The sequence below is a fragment of the Notechis scutatus genome, chromosome 5 (genome assembly GCF_049901735.1).
Source record: "Notechis scutatus isolate UNSWTSFEM ecotype Mainland chromosome 5, rNotScu1.2, whole genome shotgun sequence".
In the NCBI taxonomy this organism is placed as follows: Eukaryota; Metazoa; Chordata; class Lepidosauria; order Squamata; family Elapidae; genus Notechis; species Notechis scutatus.
The window spans coordinates 988,524-1,008,494 of NC_142013.1; the positions used below are offsets into that span (position 1 = coordinate 988,524).

The 19,971-nt window shown below is 48.6% G+C and overlaps 1 protein-coding gene across 1 annotated transcript in view; it reads left to right on the top strand.

Moving 5' to 3' along the window:
- STARD10 (StAR related lipid transfer domain containing 10) overlaps positions 1–19,971 on the top strand; it is a 40,886-nt gene that overhangs the window by 14,729 nt on the left and 6,186 nt on the right. Inside the window, exons 2-5 of the mRNA XM_087965921.1 lie at positions 8,020–8,167; positions 9,898–10,001; positions 12,805–12,922; positions 14,766–14,818. Coding sequence (XP_087822047.1) covers positions 8,020–8,167; positions 9,898–10,001; positions 12,805–12,922; positions 14,766–14,818 — 423 coding nt within the window. The remainder of the gene's footprint in view (positions 1–8,019; positions 8,168–9,897; positions 10,002–12,804; positions 12,923–14,765; positions 14,819–19,971) is intronic.

A 19,971-nucleotide genomic window follows, 5' to 3' on the forward strand; every position in this document is an offset into this window, starting at 1 on the left:
CCTCCTCCTCCTCCTCCTCCTCCTCCTCCTCCTCCTCCTCCTCCTCTTCTTCTTCCTCCTCCTCCTCCTCCTCCTCCTTCTTCCTCCTCCTCCCCTCTCCCCATCCTTTCCCCTTCCTCTTCTCCTCTTCCCCCCTTCCTTTCCTCTTCCTCCCCTCCCCCCTCCTCCCCCTTCCCCCTTCCCCCTCCCTCTCTTGGGCACCTAATTCATTATCAGTTCTCCAAAGGAAACCAAAGTAACACTTTCACTTCTTCTTCCCTGTCGACAGACGCTTTGACTCCTCTGTCAATATTAATGTGCGGATTGTTCCACTTCCCTCTTTGCTTCTCCTTCGCTTTCGGGCCGGGGGTGCCAGCCAGCCCCACCTCCCTCCCTCTCCCACCCTTGGCATTTTATTTTTTATTTATTTATTTTGATTTGTCAATCGCTTACAAGATAATAGGTATAAGTAAAAACATAGTTGTGAATACATGAAATGGATACATATAAGAAAAACAAAAGAACAAGAGAAACAATAGGACAGGGACGGTAGGCACATTGGTGCGCTTATGCACGCCCCCTACAGGCCTCTTAGGAAAGGGGTGAGGTCAATAGTAGACAGTCTGAGGTTAAAGTTTTTGGGGTTTGGGGAAGAAACCACAGAGTCAGGTAGAATATTCCAGACATTGACCACTCTGTTGCTTAAGTCGTATTTGGGAAGGGGTGGGTGGGGTTAGAGATGCTTTTACCTTCAATGCATTCCACCCCGGGGCAGGATTCATGCAGTCAAGGCCTGGCTGGTGTAGTAAAGCTGGAGTAGAGCTCCTCTGTGCATCCCCATTGTAAAACGCTGAGCCAACCTCCTTCATGCAGCCCTGTTATAAAGCAGGAGCTAACTTCCTCCTTTCATCCTCCTTGCAAAGCTGGAGTAAACCTCTTCCTTGCAGTCCCATTGTAAAGCTGGAGTAAACCTCCTCCTTGCAACTCTATTGTAAAGTAGGAGAAAACTTGTTTTTTTAAAAAGTAAAATTGTTTCTTTTTTTTATTCATATCCATTTCGTGTATTCATAAACATGTTTATACCTATACCTGTTATATAATACTATCTTGACAAACAAATAAACAAACAAACAAACCTCCTCCTTGCAACCCCATTGTAAAGCTGGAGTAAGCCTTCTTGCATCCCCATTGCAAAGCTGAATTAAAACTAGCGTCTTGTCAGTGTATGAGAGAGTGGAGGGCTGTTTGGAAACCACAAGAGTATTTGTAGGGTGAGCAAGGAGGAGACAGCAAGGAGCCTGGGCGTGGCTTAGCTCAACTGTTCTGTACTAAAGCTGCTTGGTGCTCTGAAACTGAAACTGTGTTTTGCATTTGGAAGAGATTTCTTTCCAGGTGGGGAGGGGGACTGGAACTCCTTAGCATCAGAGAGTGTTAATAATAATAATTAATAATTAATAATAATAATAATAATAATAATAATAATAATAATAATAATAATAATAATAAAGGAAATACTCTAAATGCTCTGATGGTCCTTTGGAAAAATCCTTTCTTAGTGAGCCTCTAGAAGCCAAGAGGAAGATACGGGCCGAATTTCAAGTTTGTAGGCTTTACGGTTCTGGAGATTTTGTGATGATGCGTGAGGGGCATTTCGCCTTTTATAGAGAGAGAAATTCAAGATGGGGACCATGCTTCATAATCCCTTTTTCTATTTTGCCCGCAAACAACAACCCTGTGAGGTGTGTTGGGCAGGACCGGTTGAGGGAAGGACTGGCCCAAAGTCACTTAGGCTTTCCTGCCTAAGGCAAAACTCGAACTCACCCTCTCCTGGTGACTGACCCAAAGTCACCCAGCACCCAACTTTGAACGGTCATTAAACGAATAGTGTAAGTTGAGCACTACCTGAAAGTCATTTTTCCCCGTGACTTATAACTTCAAATGGTCAGTAAGCAAATGGACATAAGGAGAGGACGGCCTTTAACCCACTTTTTTTTTTTGCAATTCCACTGTCACTTTAAACGGCCACTGAGCCGAACAGTCGTAAGTCGAGAACTTCCTGCACAGCTACGCATGTGGATGGGTGTGTTGAATGCATAAATGTATTTTAAAAACCACCTAAGTGCAGATACTTAGAGCCTCCTCGTTCGTGGAGGCTGGCCTTTTATTTTAGACTGCTGGTTGCCAGGAGGGGCTGGTGGAAGAGATTCCAGGAGAAGATGAAAAAAAAATACAAAAACAAAATTTAAGTCCCAGATTCCCAATTAACGGCAGAGGAATATTTTTAACAAACCGAGGCTCTTCTGCAAACTAGAAACCCAGCAGGAAGGAGGGAGAAAGCCAAGAAAGGAAATGGAGGGAATGAGAATCACAGGAGATATAAACTGAAAAACCACCGTTCTACCTATATAAAGGGATAAAAAGGCCTAAAAGGCTGTATAATTGGGATCCCACGTTCCTCTTGCTTTGCATATTTTTGCATATCTTGTTCTCGCTCTCTCATTATGCCAAGGTCGGAGTTGTTGCAGCTTCTGCCGTTCGTTCGTTCGCACCCGCAGTCGCTGGGGGCTGTCTGACTTATGCGCTGAATAAATTAATTGTTAACGTCGATCGGATGAGTCAGTCGGATGTTGAGACTGGATTGGAAGCTTCCCCTCGGAAGTTGTGGGAGCTTCATCCCTGGAGGCTTTCGAGAAGAGACTGGACTCCCATCGGTCAGAAATGGTGTAGGGTCTCCCGCTTGGGTGGGGGGTTGGACTAGATGATCTACAAGGTCCCTTCCAACTCTGATTATCTGTTATCTGGATTTGGCAGCTTTGCCGGCCTGTTGACTCCTTCCTGAGGACCTGGGAGTGACAGATGTGGGTGAGAGGGGCTCCTTGGTGTTCCCTAAGCTTGGTGGGTTTCTTGCAGACGTTTCATGACCCAACTAGGGAACATCTTCAGTGCTGGAAGGAAGAGGGGTTTGTGGAGAGGAGGAGGAGAAGGAGGAGAACTGTGGGGTCTTTGGTGCTTTGTAAACTTGGTGGTTTTCTTGCAGATGTTTCATGACCCAACTAGGGAACATTATCCATGCTAGAAGGGAATGGGTGTTTGTAGAGTGCAGGAGAAAGGGAAGGAGAGGAGGAGGAGGAGGAGGAGGAGGAGGAGGAGGAGGAAGACTAAGACTCCTTCATTCCCGCTTGCTTCTCTCCTTGGTGAGTTTTCATCCGTTGCTTCTTGTCCTCCCTTGAGTTGCTTTGGGGAATAGCTTGACCCCCTCTCTGTTCTTGGGGCCGGCCCCTCAACTACTGGAAGGCCGCTATCCTTTGCAAGAAATCCTCCCTGGTCTCATCCACCCAAGGTGGAAAAAAACAACCCACCAGCCTTTGAAACCAGCACAGTTATGCAATATGCCCCCCCAGGGACAAAAGACTCCGCCTTCTCCTGCCTCCCCACCTGTTGCTCTGCACAGGTAGCTCTCAGGTTTCAGGGTCCCGGCCTTTGTGTGGGGCAGAGACCCCCACTGCTTTTGTTTGGCAGGTGCTTTGTCAGCTGGCTGGGTGGCAGCAGAGGAAGGATTTCACGGAGGGCGGGGGGCATGAAATATTTAGTGGCTCCTGGGTTGACGAAATGGTGACTTGATGAATAATGAGCGAGTTTAGAAAACGAAACCCGAGGCCCACTTTGGCTGGGGAAGCAGGGCGGGCACGGGACTGTCTGCTCCTGGCCTGAGGGGCCTCTGTGCATGCACGCCCATGTGCACAAACGTGTGTGTGTGTGTATGTGTGTGTGTTTGTGTGTGTTGGAGCTTTGGACAATCCGTTGAATCAGAGCTGGGCAGATTTCAAGAAGAAAACAAGCGTCTAAATCTGTGTTTCTGGACCTCAAGAAGTTTAAGATGGGTGGACTTCCACTCCCAGAATTCCTGGCTGGGGAATTCTGGGAGTGGAACTCCACCCTTCCGTCAAGCTCATTAGCATGCTGGCTGGGGAATTCTGGGAGTGGAAGTCCACCCATCTTAAACTTCTTGAGGTCCAGAAACATTGCTCAAGATACTACGTCAAGTCAAGAACAAAGATCCCCTTAACAAGAAAAGTCGTAAAATGGGACTAATCTCACTTCACAAACGTCTCGCTTAACAACAGGACGGTTAATTGTGGCTGTAAGTTGAGGGAGCCCTGCATTTTGTTGCCTTTTGGTGAATGGATTGGAAATTCACTGCAAAGGACCGAGGGCAGTGTGATGGAGAAGGCAGCGTAAGAGGAAGATGCTGAGGGCACTGGCCGGGGGTCCAGATGTCGGAGCAGGTGGGCCGAGAAGGGATAGTGACCTCCGGTACTTAGAACATGCCTTGTCCAGCGTGGGAAAATCTGTAAGTTTAAGGCAGTTCAATTGGATCTAAAGATTTATGGCAAGCTTAAATTCCCTATAAGAATCTGAACTACTAATGGCGCCAAGGGACTCGAGACCGATGATACGTTTCACTCCTCCTTCCCTTGGGCTCAGCCTGGACATCTATAAATTCCCTTCCAGGGCTAACTTTTAGACCTGTAAGGTAGGGATATATGGGAAAGACCTTTTGATCACGTGGCCATGAGGATTCTGCGACGGTCATAAGACCAAGGACTAGGTCACAAGTCCCTTTTTTCTGTGCCTTTGTAACTCTGAACCGTCACTAAACCCATGGTCGTAAGTCCTGTAGTTTATATTCCTTTTTTTTTTTCTTTTTTGTAATTTTTAATGTAATAATTCCATCTTCAGTTGAACACAGTGTTGTTGGGTACAAATATCTTGGTTGAACAATAATCAAGATTTGCAACATCCTTCATTACGTTGATATTACCGTAATTCTACAATATTAAAATAGTAATATTCCACATACTAATCATAATATTTACTTATCTCTTTTAACATATCTTCTTTGTTTTGCTTCCCTGTTTCTAACTTCCATTTTTTGTTATTTAACCATTGATAAAATAAATCCCATGTCATATAATATTCAGTTTGCTCTTTCTCCTTAACTGCCAAAGTTAATCTGTTCATTTCTGCCCATTCTAATATTTTCCGAATCCCATTCTCATCTGTAGGTATCTCTTCACTCTTCCAAGTTTGTGCAAATACAATTCTAGCAGCAGTTAATATATGAATAACCAAATGTGCATTTTCCTTGCTGTATTTTTCGGGTAGAATCCCCAATAGAAATCTTTCAAGTTTATATTCCTGTCATTATCTGTATAGGTAAGGATAAAAAAATTTGAAATTCTATACTCCTTTTATCCAGCAGCAAATTCCGCTGAATTCAGTGAGGCTTTCTCCTAAAATCTAGAAGAATTCCCCCATTAGGGGAAGAATTAACAATGCTATTATTTGACCATTACTCAAATCCTATTGTTTCATTCTTGTTTGTAACTGCCTCCTATTGCAATATTTATATATTTTATTTTTATTTATTTATTTATTTGATTTGCCAATTGTTTACAAGATAATAAGTATAAGTGTATACATAGTTGTAAATACATGAAATGGGTACATATATATATAAAAAAAGAAGAATAAGAGAAACAATAGGACAGGGACGGTAGGCACGTTGGTGCGCTTATGCACGCCCCCTACAGACCTCTTAGGAAAGGGGTGAGGTCAATAGTAGACAGTCTAAGGTTAAAGTTTTTGGGGTTTGGGGAAGAGACTACAGAGTCAGGTAGAGTATTCCAGACATTGACCACTCTATTGCTGAAGTCATTTCCTGCAATCAAGTTTGGTGCGATTAACTTTGAATTTGTATCTATTGTGTGCTCTTGTGTTGTTATGGTTGAAGCTGAAGTATTCATCGACAGGTAGGACATTGCAATGTATGATTTTATATACCATGCTTAAAGTCAGACCGAAGACGGCGTAATTCAAGGTTTTCTAGTTCTAGAATTTCAAGTCTGGTGGCATAAGGTATTCTACAACGAGTAGAGGAGTGGAGAACTCTTCTTGTGAAATATATAGCTGTTCTGTTTTTATGCCCGCTCCTTCCACGCTCTGCGAGAGAGATGGGCAGCTTCTGAATGAATGAATAAATAAAATATAAATAATGCATATCTTCCTAAAGTATTTTTAACATGAAAAGCGCCTCCAAATTTGCGTATCAGCTTTCTTTTTGTGCCAGTGGCGTCTTCGAAGGCTCTTCAGCTGGCGTTTCTGGGACAGAGTTTTCCTTTCATTATTTTAATGAGTCATTAGCTTAAAAGCGCACCATTAATTCTAATTGTTTGGCCAGGAGCCTACTCGGCCCAGGGGCCGAATCCAAAAGGGGAAAAATTGTCTTTCTGGATTCAAAGTGAGGCGCTTTGGGGCAATGTAAGCAGTCCTCGACTTACAACAACTTCATTTCCTGACCATTCGAATTACAGCCGCACTGAAAAAAGCGACGTAGGACTGTTTTTCACACTTAACGACCGTCGCAGCATCTCCAGGATCAAAATTCAGGTGCTCGGCAAACTGAGTCCTATTTATGACGGTTGCAGCGTCCCTGGGGGTCCCGTGATCCCCTCTTGCGACCTTCTGACAAGCAAAGCCAGTGGGGAGGCCAGATTCACTTTACGACCATGTGACCCACTTAACAACTGCAGTGATTCAGATAAACAGACAATCAGAGTTGGAAGGGACCCTGGAAGTCATCTAGTCCAACCCCCCACCCAAGCAGGAGACCCTACACCATTTCTGACAGAGGGCAGTCCAGTCTCTTCTTGAAAGCCTCCAGGGATGAAGCTCCCACAACTTCTGAGGGCAACTTCTGTTCCATGGGTGGATTGTTCTCTCCTGGATCAGTTTCCATCCATTATTCCTTGTCTGGCCTTTGGAGAATAGCTTGACCCCTTCCTCCTCCTCCCTGTGGCAGCCCCTCAAATATTGGAAGATGCTCTCCTGTCTCCCCTGGTCCTTCTCTTCCCTAGACCAGCCAGGCCCAGTTCCTGCAACCGTCTATCATATGTTTTATTCTCCAGTCCCCTCATCATCCTGGTTGCTCTTCTCTGCACTTTTTCCAGAGTCTCAACGTCTTTTTTATAGTGTGGTGACCAAAACTGGATGCAGGACTCCAGGTGTGGCCTTGCTAAGGCTTTATAGGGTGGTATTAGTACCTCCCTTGATCTCGATTGTATCCCTCTGTTGATGCAACTTAGGATTGCATGGGCTTTTTTGGCTGCTGCTGCACAACATTGGCTCCTATTTAGCTGGTTGTCCACTAAGACTCCAAGATCCTTCTCCCAGTTCCTGCTATTGAGCCTGGTTTCACCCAGTCTATATGTGCACTTTTGGTTTTTCTTGCCTAAGTGTAGGACTTTACTTTCTTCTATGTTGAATTTCCTTTTGTTAGATAGGGCCCAGGGTTCCAGTCTGTCAAGATCCCTCTGGATCTTGAGCCTATCTTCTTGGGTGTTGGCTATTCCTGCCAGCTTAGTATCATCTGCAGATTTGGTAAGTTCCCCTTCTATTCCCTGATCTAAGTCGTTAATTCATTTAACAACTGTGACAAGGAAGGTCGTACAACAGGGCACACTCACTTAAGAACTGCGTTGCTTGTCCACTGAATTTTTGGGGTCCATTGTGGTTTGTATTGTATTTCACTTAGTAAAATAAATGTATACAAAAATTTGGTACAAATATTAGAACAGAATAGAATAGCAGAGTTGGAAGGGACCTTGGAGGTCTTCTAGTCCAACCCCCTGCCTAGGCAGGAAACCTTGCACCACTTTAAGACAATCTCCAATCTCTTCCTAAAAACTTCCAGTATTGGAGCGTTTACAACCTCTGGAAGCAAGTTGTTCCACTGACTAATTGTTCTGATTGTCAGGAAATGTCTCCTTAGTTCTAATCTTGGGCTCAATTGTGGTTGTAATTCGAGGACTGTGGCAAGAAGGGTCGTAAAATGGGACAAGGCCAATGCCTCACTCAGCAATGGGAATGTGGGCCTCCGCTGCAGTCATAAGTCGAGACTAAACCCCGCAAACGGAAATCCGTCGGTTGTGGAACCCGGCCGGGCTTACTCCTGCGTAAACCCACGGAGTTTCTCTCCAGTGCAGGATGGATTGCAAAGAGGCCTCGGCGGAAACGCTCTACGACGTGCTGCACGACATTGAGTACCGGAAAAAGTGGGACACCAACGTCATCGAGACCTTCGACATCGGAAAACTCACCGTCAACGCGGATGTGGGATACTACGCCTGTGAGACACTGGGGCGGGCGGACGGATTGGGTGGGTGGGGGTGGAAGTGGGACCAGACCCGGACCCGGGGGGGGGCAGAGCCGTGGGTGTCTCACCTCCAGGGGGTTTTGGATTGGATACTTGGAGCAGCAAGCTCCATCATCAAGTATATAGGTAGCTTTTCTTTTTTTTTTTGATAGACGTTTCGTGACCCAACTAGGGAACCTCATCAGTGCTGGAAGGGAGGGGGGTTTGCTGTCTGCTTACATACAGGCAGCTTGCCCTATCAGTGTTGCCCCAATGAAAGAGCAATCAGCTCAGACCAACCATCAAACAGGAAAGAATGGCCTAATCAAGGAACCAAGAACACACACACACACACACACACACACCACTCCCATTGACAGGGCCAGGTTCTGTATGTAGGCAGAAAGCAACTCCCGCTCCCCTTCTGGCACTGATGATGTTCCCTAGTTTGGCCAGGAGACGTCTGCAAGAAAACCACCCAGCTCAGCGACCCCCCAAGGGCCCCACAGTCCTCCTCCCCCCCTGCAAGGCCCCTCCCTTCCACCAGTAGCAGTGATGAAGTTTCCTAGTTGGATTATAAAACATCTGCAAGAAAAACGACTGAGCTCAGAGAGCACCAGGGACCCCACAGTCCTCCTCCTCCCTCCCCTCCCCTCCCTCCCTCCCTCCCTCCCTCCCTCCCTCCCTCCCTCCCTTCCTTCCTTCCTTCCTTTCTTCCAGCCCTGATGATGTTCCCTAGTTTGGCCAGGAGACGTCTGCAAGAAAGCCACCAAGCTCAAGAGAGCACCAGGGACCCCACAGTTTCCTCCCTCCCTCCCTCCCTCCCTCCCTCCCTCCCTCCCTCCTTCCTTCCTTCCTTCCTTCCTTTCTTCCAGCCCTGATGATGTTCCCTCGTTTGGCCAGGAGATGTCTGCAAGAAAAACAACCAAGCTCAGAGAACACCAGGGACCCCACAGTCCTCCTCCTCCCTCCCTCCCTCCCTCCCTCCCTCCCTCCCTCCTTCCTTCCTTCCTTCCTTCCTTCCTTCCTTCCTTCCTTCCTCCCTCCCTCCCTCCCTCCTTCCTTCCTCCCTCCCTCTCCCTCCCTCCCTCCCTCCCTCCCTCCCTCCCTCCCTCCCTCCCCTCCCTCCTTCCTTCCTTCCTTCCTTCCTTCCTTCCTTCCTTCCTTCCTTCCTTCCTTCCTTCCTTCCTTCCTTCCTTCCCTGATAATGTTCCCTAGTTTGGCCAGGAGACGTCTGCAAAAAGCCCCAAGCTCAGAGACCCCCAAGGGCCCCACAGTCCTCCTCCTTTGCTTCTCCTCATCCTCTTCTCCTTCTTCTCCTCATTCTCCTCCTCCCCCTCCTTCCTTTCTTCCAGCCCTGATGATGTTCCCTAGTTTGGCCAGGAGACGTCTGCAAGAAAGCCACCAAGCTCAGACAGCCCCAGGGACCCCCTAGTAGAAATGAGCTCAGGGCTTTATCGATGCCAGATGGATGCCTTCGAAGGCGCAGGAGCTGGCCTGGCTCAAAGGAGGCTGAGCATTTAGGCCTGGCTCAGTCCAAGTCCTGGCCTGGCCCCTTCCTTCCCAGCTGGGGGAATCCCACCCTGGACCCTTGGCTGCCCAGAAAAAGCACCTTCCCTCCTGGAACGGAGATCAGATGCTGAGGTGGTCCAGCTGTTTGGAGCCCCCAACCCCAACCCCCGACTCATCCAAGTCCTCTTCTCTTCTCTCTCCTCCCCCCGCAGGGAAGTGTCCCAAACCCTTGAAGAACCGGGATGTCATCACTCTGCGTTCCTGGCTGCCGATGGGCAACGACTACATCATCATGAACTATTCGGTCAAGCATCCGGTAGGTAACGGGTTCCTGGGGGGGGGGCTGGGAGGAGGGCTGGGGGATGCTGGACAGTCTCAGCGGGGTCAGAAAGACCGAGGTGGTGTTGAAGCTCTGCTGGGAGGAGAACCGCCCTGGGAGGCAGGAGGAAGAGCTGCAGGCAAGGCAGGCAGGAGGGACCTTGGCCCCTGGAAGGAATGGTTGCGGGGGGGTCAAGGTAAGAGAGGAGGGAGATGCTTCCAGGCTGCCCAAGGGATTGGCTCTACCTGCTTCTCCACCTTCACCTCCAAGACCACCTCCATCTCCATCTCACCTCCACTCCACCTCCATCTCCACCTCCATCCCATCTCCAAGACAATCATCTCCATCTCCATCTCACCTCCACCTCCATCTCCACCTCTGAGACCATCTCCATCTCCACCTCCATCCCATCTCCAAGACAATCATCTCCATCTCCATCTCCACCTCTGAGACCATCTCCATCTCCACCTCCATCCCATCTCCAAGACAATCATCTTCATCTCCATCTCACCTCCACCTCCACCTCCACTCCAACTCCACCCCACCTCTTGAGACCATCTCCATCTCCACCTCCATCCCATCTCCAAGACAATCATCTCCATTTCCACCTCCATCCCACCTCCATCCCACCTACAAGACCATCTCCACCCAATCCTCATCTCCACCTGCACCTCCATCCCACCTCCATCTCCAAGACCAAAACCATCTCACCTCCACTTCCATCCAATCACCAATTCCATCTCCACCCCATCTCCACCTCCACCTCCGTCTCCATTCCATCTCTGAGACTATCTCCATCTCACCTCCATCTGCACCTCCATCCCATCTCCAAGACCGTCTCCACCTCCACCCCAATCCTCATCTCCACCTCCACCTCCACCCCAACTCCACCCCATCTCCATCTGCATCTCACCTCCATCTCACCTCCATCTCCACCCCATTTCCACCTCCACCTCCGTCTCCATTCCCTCTGAGACTATCTCCATCTCACCTCCATCTGCACCTGCACCTCTGCTCCACCTCTGAGACCATCTCCTCTCCACTTCCACCCCAATCCCCACCCCAACTCCACCCCATCTCTAAGACCATCTCCACCTCCATCCCACCTCCAAGACTATCATCTCCATCTCACCTCCACTTCCACTCCACCTCCATCCCACTTCCAAGACTATCATCTCCACCTCCACCTCCATCCAATCCCAATTCCATCTCGACCACCGTCTCCATTCCATCTCTGAGACTATCTTCACCTCCACTTCCTTCTCCCTCCACCTCATCTCCACTGGCCTCTGGTAGGACAATTACTCCCAAATTATGACCCAGGAGAAAAACTCCCAGGGAGAATCCGTTGGGCCTCTAGTGGTGAAGGCGCCAGGCTAGAAAGGCGGAGGTGATGTGTTTATGCCCTGCCTTAGCTGGCTGGGCAACTTGGAGCCAATCACCAGGAGTCGCTGAGTTCTAGTTCTGCCTTGGGCATGAAGGTTGGCCCTGCATCCGCTAGAACCCAGGGGTCTCCAACCTGGGCCGCTTTAAGACTCGTGGACTTCAACTCCCAGAATTCCCCAGCCAGCCAGGAATGATAGAGTTGGAAGAGACCAGAAGGGTCATCTAAGTCAGGGGTCTCCAACCTGGGCCACTTTAAGACTTGTGGACTTCAACTCCCAGAGTTCTTCAGCCAGCCAGGAATGATAGAGTTGGAAGAGACCAGAAGGGTCATCTAAGTCAGGGGTCTCCAACCTGGGCCACTTTAAGACCTGTGGACTTCAACTCCCAGAATTCCCCAGCCAGCCAGGAATGATAGAGTTGGAAGAGACCAGAAGGGTCATCTAAGTCAGGGGTCTCCAACCTGGGCCACTTGAAGACTTGTGGACTTCAACTCCCAGAATTCCCCAGCCAGCCAGGAATGATAGAGTTGGAAGAGACCAGAAGGGTCATCTAAGTCAGGAGTCTCCAACCTGGGCCCCTTTAAGCCTGACGGACTTCAACTCCCAGAATTCCTCAGCCAGCCAGGAATGATAGAGTTGGAAGAGACCAGAAGGGTCATCTAAGTCAGGGGTCTCCAACCTGGGCCACTTTAAGACCTGTGGACTTCAACTCCCAGAATTCCCCAGCCAGCCAGGAATGATAGAGTTGGAAGAGACCAGAAGGGTCATCTAAGTCAGGAGTCTCCAACCTGGGCCACTTTAAGACTTGTGGACTTCAACTCCCAGAATCCCCCAGCCATAATTGCTTCCTGTTTCTCTCAATCATAACTGACTGGAGAATTCTGGGAGTTGAAGTCCACCAGTCTTAAAGTGGCTCAGGTCGGAGACCCCTGGTTTAGAAGCCTGGGGATTAAAACGGTTGCAGGAATTGGATTTGGCTAGTCTGGTGTGTGTGATATGATGGCAGTCTTGCAATATTTGAGGGGCTGCCCCAAAGAAGGAGGGGGGGGGCTGTCAATTTATTCTCCAAAGCACCGGAAAGCAAGATAAGAAGCGATGGATGGAAACTAATCAAGGAGAGAAGCAACCTGGGATTAAGGAGGAATTTCCTGACATTAGAGCAATTAACCAGTGGAACTGTTTGCCACCAGAGGTTGTGGCTGCTCCATCGCTGGAGGTTTTTAAGAAGAGGCTGGACAGCCATTTTTTCTGAAATGGTAGAAGGTCCCCTGCCTGAGCAGGGGGGGTTGGACTAGATGACCTCTAAGGTCCCTTCCAGCTCTATTCTGATTGAAACCAGTGCACCCATGGTGTTAGGGCCACTTCCGGGCTTTGCTGGTGGGAGTTACAAACTTTATCCACTGGTCTCTTTTTAGAAATACCCGCCGCGGAAGGACATGGTCAGAGCCGTCTCCATCCAAACAGGCTACCTGATCCAGGGGAAAGGAGCCAAGAACTGCAGCCTCACCTACCTAGCTCAGGTAGACCCCAAAGGTAAGTTGGGCCCTCCCATCCTTCACCAAGGGAGTTACGCTACACCTGGTTGGGCAGAGGTGTATGGCTTTGGGCTCTGCTACCTTGGGAAGCTGGGCTGGCCAATGTTTACTTGTACAGGTAATCCTTGACTTAACAACCGTTCCATTTAGTGACCGTTTGAAGTCTCAACGGCCCAGGAAAAAGGGACTTACGACCATTTTTTCACACTTACGACCGTTGCTCTATCTCTGCAGTCCCGTGATCAAAATTCAGAAGCTTGGCAATGGCTTCACATTTACAACGGTCGCAGTGTCCCCGGTGGGGTCAACCAGGAGGCCGGTTTCACTTAACAACCATGTGACTCGCCTAACAAACGAAAGGATTTGCTTAACAACCATGGCAAGGAAAGTTGTAAAACGGGGCAAAACTCGCTTAAGGACCGTCTCGCTTGTCCGCAGAATTTTTGTGGTCCATCGTGGGTGTATGTTTCACTGCGTTAAATAAATTTGGGGCCTAACTCGAGGACTATCTGTATAGTGCAGAGCAGAGCCCAAAATTCCTGCCGCTAAGCAAGGCAATGGCCCAACAAGTTGGGCCCCGTTTTGCAACCTTTTTGTGCCACAGTTGTTGAGCGAATCAGTGCCATCATTAAGCGGGTCGTGTCTTTAAGCAGATCTGCCTTCCTCCGTCAACTTTGCTTGCCGGAAGCTGGCTGGAATGGTTCCCAGTGGTCAACCACATGAACCCAGGACAGGGCAACGGTCATAAATATTAGGGAGTCCTCAATTTACGACCAAAACTCAGCCCAACATTTCCATGGTTAAGCAAGAAAGCTCTTAAGTGAGTTTCACCTCGGTTTACGGCCTTTTCTTGCCACTGTCATTAAGTGAACCATCGCAGCGGTTTAGTGAGTAACACTGTCATTAAGTGAATCCGGCTTCCTCATGGACTTTGGTTGTCAGAAGGTCACAAAACGGGGATCCCACGATCCCGGGGCGCTGAGATGTCATTAATATGAAACCAGTTGCCGACTGACTGAATTTTGATCCCATGGCCATTGGAGATACTGCAAGGGTGAAAATGGCCATAAGTCCGGGTTTTTCCCCAGTGCCGTCATAACTCCTTCCTTCCTTCCTTCCTTCCTTCCTTCCTTCCTTCCTTCCTTCCTTCCTTCCTTCCTTCCTTCCTTCCTTCTTCTTTCTTTCCTTCCTCCTCCCTTCCTCTTCCCTTCCTCCTTCCTTTTTCTTTCCTTCCTTCTTCCTTCCTTGCTCCTTCCTTCCTCCTTCTTTTGTTCTTCTTTCTTTCCCTCCTTCTTTCTTTCCTTCTTTCCTTCCTTCTTTCCTTTCTTCCTTCCTTCCTTCCATTGTTAAGTGAATCACTGCAGTTACTAAGTTAGTAAGACGGTTGTTGAACGAATCCGGCTTCCCCCGTTGACTCCGCTCGTGAGAAGGTTGCAAAAAGGGATCACGCGACCTTGGGATGCTGTGACCGTCGTAACTACAAGTCAGTTGCTGAGCCTCTGAACTTGGGTCACATGACCACAGGGTGCTGCAACGGTCATAAATGCGAGCAATGGTCATAAGTCCCTTCTTTTCAGTGCCTTGGTTCGTTCACTGAACGAACTTGTAACTTCGTTGTAAGTTGAAGACTGCCCGTATGTCCAAGCTGGGTTGGGGGGGGGTCTCCTTCTTGATTCGGACTCTTGAGTGGGTGTCTCAGGTGTTGCAAGGTGTGTGTGGGGGCGTAGGTGCACCTGCACACAATTCCCAGGCGTGTGGGGGGGCCCATTTTGCACATCGTTTGGAGCAGCCTGAGCGAGCCCTGGTGCCATGACCAATACTTCGATTTTCCTCCCTTGCAGGTTCTTTGCCAAAGTGGGTGGTGAATAAATCTTCTCAGTTCCTGGCTCCCAAGGTAAGATGGGATCATTTCCCACCCCCCCCTTCTTTCTGCAGCTACCTGGCTCACCTGGGGTCACCCAGTGGCCAGGATTGGCTGGGAGGTTCCAGACCTGTTGCTGGAAATAGGTGGGCATATGTCTATGGAGCTTCTCCCCCCTCCAGGTCAGGGGTCTCCAACCTGGGCCCCTTTAAGACTTGTGGACTTCAACTCCCAGAATTCCTCAGCCAGCCAGGAATGATAGAGTTGGAAGAGACCGGAAGGGTCATCTAAGTCAGGGGTCTCCCACCTGGGCCCCTTTAAGACTTGTGGACTTCAACCCCCAGAATTCCTCAGCCAGCCAGGAATGATAGAGTTGGAAGGAAGCAGAAGGGTCATCTAAGTCAGGGGTCTCCAACCTGGGCCACTTTAAGACTTAAGGAAAAGGAAAGGAATCTTTAGTGGTTTCTGAGTTTGACTATTTTTTGCAGACCTTTCATGGCCCAACTAGGGAATCTAATCATCACTGGTGAGGACTTAGGAAAGAAGGAATCTTTAGTGGTTTCTGAGTTTGACTAGGAGGATGGCCCAACTAGGAAAAAGGAGGAGGGAGAGGGATTTACAGAGAGGAGGAGGAGAAAGGAAGAGAAGAGGAATGCGAAAAAGGAGGAGAAGGAAGGAGAAGAGGAAAAGGAGAAGGAAAGGAGAACTGTGGGGTCCTTGGTGGTCTCTGAGCTGGGAGGTTTCTTTGCAGGCGTCTCATGACCCAACTCAATAACATCATCAGTGCTAGGAAGGAGTGGGTATGCAGAGAGGAGGAAGAGGAAGATTGTGGGGTCCTTGGTGCTCTCCGAGCTGGTTTTCTTGCAGACGTTTTATGATCCAGCTAGGGAACATCATCAGTGCTAGAAGAGAGTGGGATTTGCAGGGAGAAAGAGGAGAAGGAGAAGAAAGGAAAGAGGAATGAGAAAGAGAAGGAGAGGAGGAGGAGGAGGAGGAGGAGGAGAAGGAAGGAGAAGGAAAGGAGAACTGTGGGGTCCTTGGTGCTCTCTGAGCTGGGTGGTTTCTTTGCAGACATTTCATGGCCCAACTAGGGAACATCATCCGTGCTAGGAGGGAGTGGGGTTTGTGGAGAGGAGGAGGGGAAGGAAAGGAGAGGGAGGGTGAAAAGGAGGACTGTGGGGTCCTCGGTGCTCTTTGGGCTTGCTGATTTTCTTCTAGACATTTCATGACCCAACTAGGGAACCTCATCACTACTACCGAATGAGTGGTTTATATAGAGTAGCTTAGCCTAGCAGGGTTGCTTAAGAAAATGTTTAATACAGGGGGTGGAAAAAAAGGATTATTCTTGTTGGTTGATGGGATGAGATAGTGAGGTTAAGCTAGATTGGACTTCAGAGGTGATTTAAATTTTGTTTCTCCAACCTGGCATTTAAGCAATGCTTCAGATAGTAAATAGGTCTTGGCCAAAGCTACTTTTGTAGATTTACGAAAGTTTTATCGCTGCGTGATTCTTGGTCACTTGCTTCTTTAGGGGAATATTAGGGAGGTTGCTGCTGCTGTAAAAATATTTCAGAGGTTGGAGGCTGGGGATTAATCAATCAAGACTCCCGTAGTTATTGATTCCTTTTTATGGAAAGTTAAAAAGTGGAGTTGAAATGGGGATGAATTATTGATGCCACGCGTGGAAGACAGGACTTTGCATGTTCTCTGCTGGGGAACGGAGAGGAAAGGTTGCTTTGGTCTTAAAATGAAGTTGATGGAATTAAAAAAAGAAGAAGAAAAAGAAATATTTCAAAGATATGAGGCTCTTCGAAGAATGATTAATAAGTATTTGCTGGCAATCGCTTTGCTGTTAGGGATGCAGTTCAGAACTTGGACTGTAAACTTTGGATTTGGGGAGTAAAATTGACTGAAGGTAGCAAACGTGTTGATGGGTTCTTAAGGAAGATGGCCAAATTACTGGTACCCATTTTCTGTTCACCAAGTGAGTGAAGTTGTTAAGTGAATTTTGCCCCGTTTTACAACCTTGCCATGCCGCAGTGGAGTGACACGGTCGTTAAGCGAGTCCAGCTTCCCCCCATTGACTTTACTGGTCAGAAGGTCGCAAAAGCGGATCAAGTGACTCCTTGGGACACTCCGACTGTCGTAAATAGTTGCCGGAGGGGGCTCTCCATTTTTATCACGTGACCCTGGGGATATTGCAATGGTCATAAGTGTGAATCGTGCTCACACGTCGCTTTTTTCGGAGGCATTATAACTTCAAATGGTTCAAGTGGCTGTAAGTCAGGGACTACCTGTGATTGTTCTCAGGGTCAGGGAATTCCCCCTCAGTTCGAGGAGGTAGGATCTCTCCTTGATCCTTTCCCATCCGTTGCTTCTTTTCCCACCTTTGGACAAACTTCCTTGGTTTCGGTCAAGGAAAACCTGCCATGAAACGGCCTAGAAAAGGATATAAGGCTTTCCGAACTCACAAATGGGTTGCGTTTGTGGGTTGTGAGAAGTGTGTTTGCATCCAGGGAGAGGTTAGCAGAGGCACCTCTGGACTGATGTTCCTGGGTCAGCTCCGTTATTGATCAGGTTGCCCCAAAGATGAATTTTTTTTCCCCAAAAGGCAACTGGACTTTGGGGGGTATTTTTCCTTAAAATGTTCCTTTTTTTTTCATCCCACAAGCTTCTTGGGTTCTGGAAAGAGTGCAGAGAAGAGCAGGAAAGACAGTTAGATGCCTGGAGATTAAAATAGTACGACGAATGGTTGCAGTAACTGGGTTTGGCTAGTCTAGACAAAAGAAGGACTAGGGGAGGACATGATGGCAGCCTTCCAATATTTGAGGGGCTGCCCCAAAGAATAAGAGGGAGTCAAGCTATTCTCCAAACAGCACCTGAAGAGGCAGGAGAAGAAGCAATAAGGATGGAAACTGATCAAGGAGTAGAAGCAACCTGGAACTAAGGAGGAATTTCCTGACAGTTAAAACAATTAACCAGTGGAACTGCTTGCCACCAGAAATTGTGGGTGCTCCATCACTGGAGGTTTTAAAGAAGTTATTAGACAGTCACTTGTCTGAAATGGTATAGGGTCTCCCGCTTGAGCGGGGGTTGGGCTAGTAGACCTCCAAAGTCCCTCTATTCTGAACTGAATAGAATTGGGGTATCTAGTCTAGAGAAAAGAAGGACCAGGGGTGACATGATAACAGTGATCCAGCATTTGAGGGGCTGCCCCAAAGAATAAGAGGGGGTCAAGCTATTCTCCAAAGCCCCTGAAGAGGCAGGAGAAGAAGCAACGGATGGAAACTCATCAAGGAGAGAAGCAACCTGGAACTGAGGAGAAACTTTCGGACAGTTAAGACTATTTAACCAGTGGAACTGCTTGCCTCCAGAAGTTCTGGGTGCTCCATCACTGGTGGCTTTTTAAGAAGAGACTGGACAGCCAATGGACCCAAAGGCAAAGGGTCTTCTGTTTGGGGAGGCGGTTAGACTAGAAGACCTCCGAGGTCCCTCCCAAACTTTCCTGTTATTCTGTAGTTGTAGGATTCTGTTAATGCAACCTTACGATAAATGAGCGAAGTCTTAACCGGCTCTTGGCCTGAGCAGCGGGTTGGACTAGAAGACCTCCGAGGTCCTTTCCAACCCCGTGATTCTGTATTCCGATCCTGTCCCCTTTCTCCTCCCTCGATGAATGTCCCTCCCGGTTGCTGAGAGATGGCACAGGGGGAAAAAAACAGCCTCCGCTCACAATGGCTGCGGAAAACAACCCCGTCAGCAAATGCAACCCAACCTCCCGCTAATGAAAAGAGAGAGAGAGAGAGAGAGAGAAAGAGAGAGTGGAAAGAAAAAGAACCTGCAGGAGAAGCGGACAAAGAATGAGTGAGGCGGCCTTTGTGGTCGTCTTGAAGCGTATCGGCTTTCCAGAGATGGAAAAAGGTCTTAGGTTTCCAGGGTGGCTTTGTGTTCCCCGACAAAGGGGTGGTTGGGTTTGTCTCCCGTGACAAAAGAAGCTCTTGAGGTTTAGCAATCAGCTTTGCAAATGAGCTTTGCCCAGATTTGCAGAGGATTTTGGATCTCGGGGAGACCCACAGAAAGTGGGGGGAGGGACCCTGCTGCTCCTCCTTGGGTCCAGAGTGGGTGGGGAAGAGGGCAGAGTGTGTGTGTGGGTGTGTGTGGGGTGTGTGTCTTGGGGCTCTTGGATAGGTCCAGATTGCATGAACAGAGGGATTGTTCATAGGATCATAGAATAACACCAGTTGGAAGGGACCTTGGAGGCTATCTAGTCCAACCCCCCTGCTCGAGCAGGGGAATCTATTCCAAATATTAGCCTCTACCTAGGATCGAACTCACAGCCACCTGATTGTGAGGTGAGAGCCCCACCTCTAGGCGACCGGAGCTTAATCATGTTGTATTAACAGAGGGACACAATCCAGATCAAGGGAGGTACTAATACCACTTTGTAAAGCTTTAGTAAGGCCACACCTGGAGTCCTGCATCCAGTTTTGGTCACCACATTATAAAAAAGAGGTTGAGACTCTAGAAAAAGTGCAGAGAAGAGAAACCAGGATGAAGAGGGGACTGGAGGCTAAAACATATGAAGACGGTTGCAGGAACTGGGCCTGGCTGGTCTAGGGAAGAGAAGGACCAGGGGACACAGGAGAGCAGCCTTCCAGGATTTGAGGGGCTGCCACAGGGAGGAGGAGGAAGGGGGGTCAAGCTATTCTCCAAAGCCCCCGAAGGCCAGACAAGGAATAATGGATGGAAACTGACCAAGGAGAGATTCAACCTGGAAATAAGGAGGAATTTCCTGACAGGGAGAACAGTCAACCCATGGAACAGAAGTTGCCTTCGGAAGTTGTGGGAGCTTCATCATCCCTGGAGGCTTTCAAGAAGAGACTGGACTTCCCTGTGTCAGAAATGGTGTAGGGTCTCCCGCTTAGGCAGGGGTTGGACTAGATGACCTACAAGGTCCCTTCCACCACCGTTAATCTGTAATCTACCAGATGCTGCCGTCCACTTGGATGCAGCAATGATACAACACCAAACAGGTTGAAGGTGTTAGAAGACACCCTGTTGAAGCAAGAGACCCTAGACCAGGGGTCTCCAACCGTAGCCACTTTAAGCCTGGTGGACTTCAACTCCCAGAATTCCCCAGCCAGCTGGCTGGGGAATTCTGGGAGTTGAAGTCCACCAGGCTTAAAGTG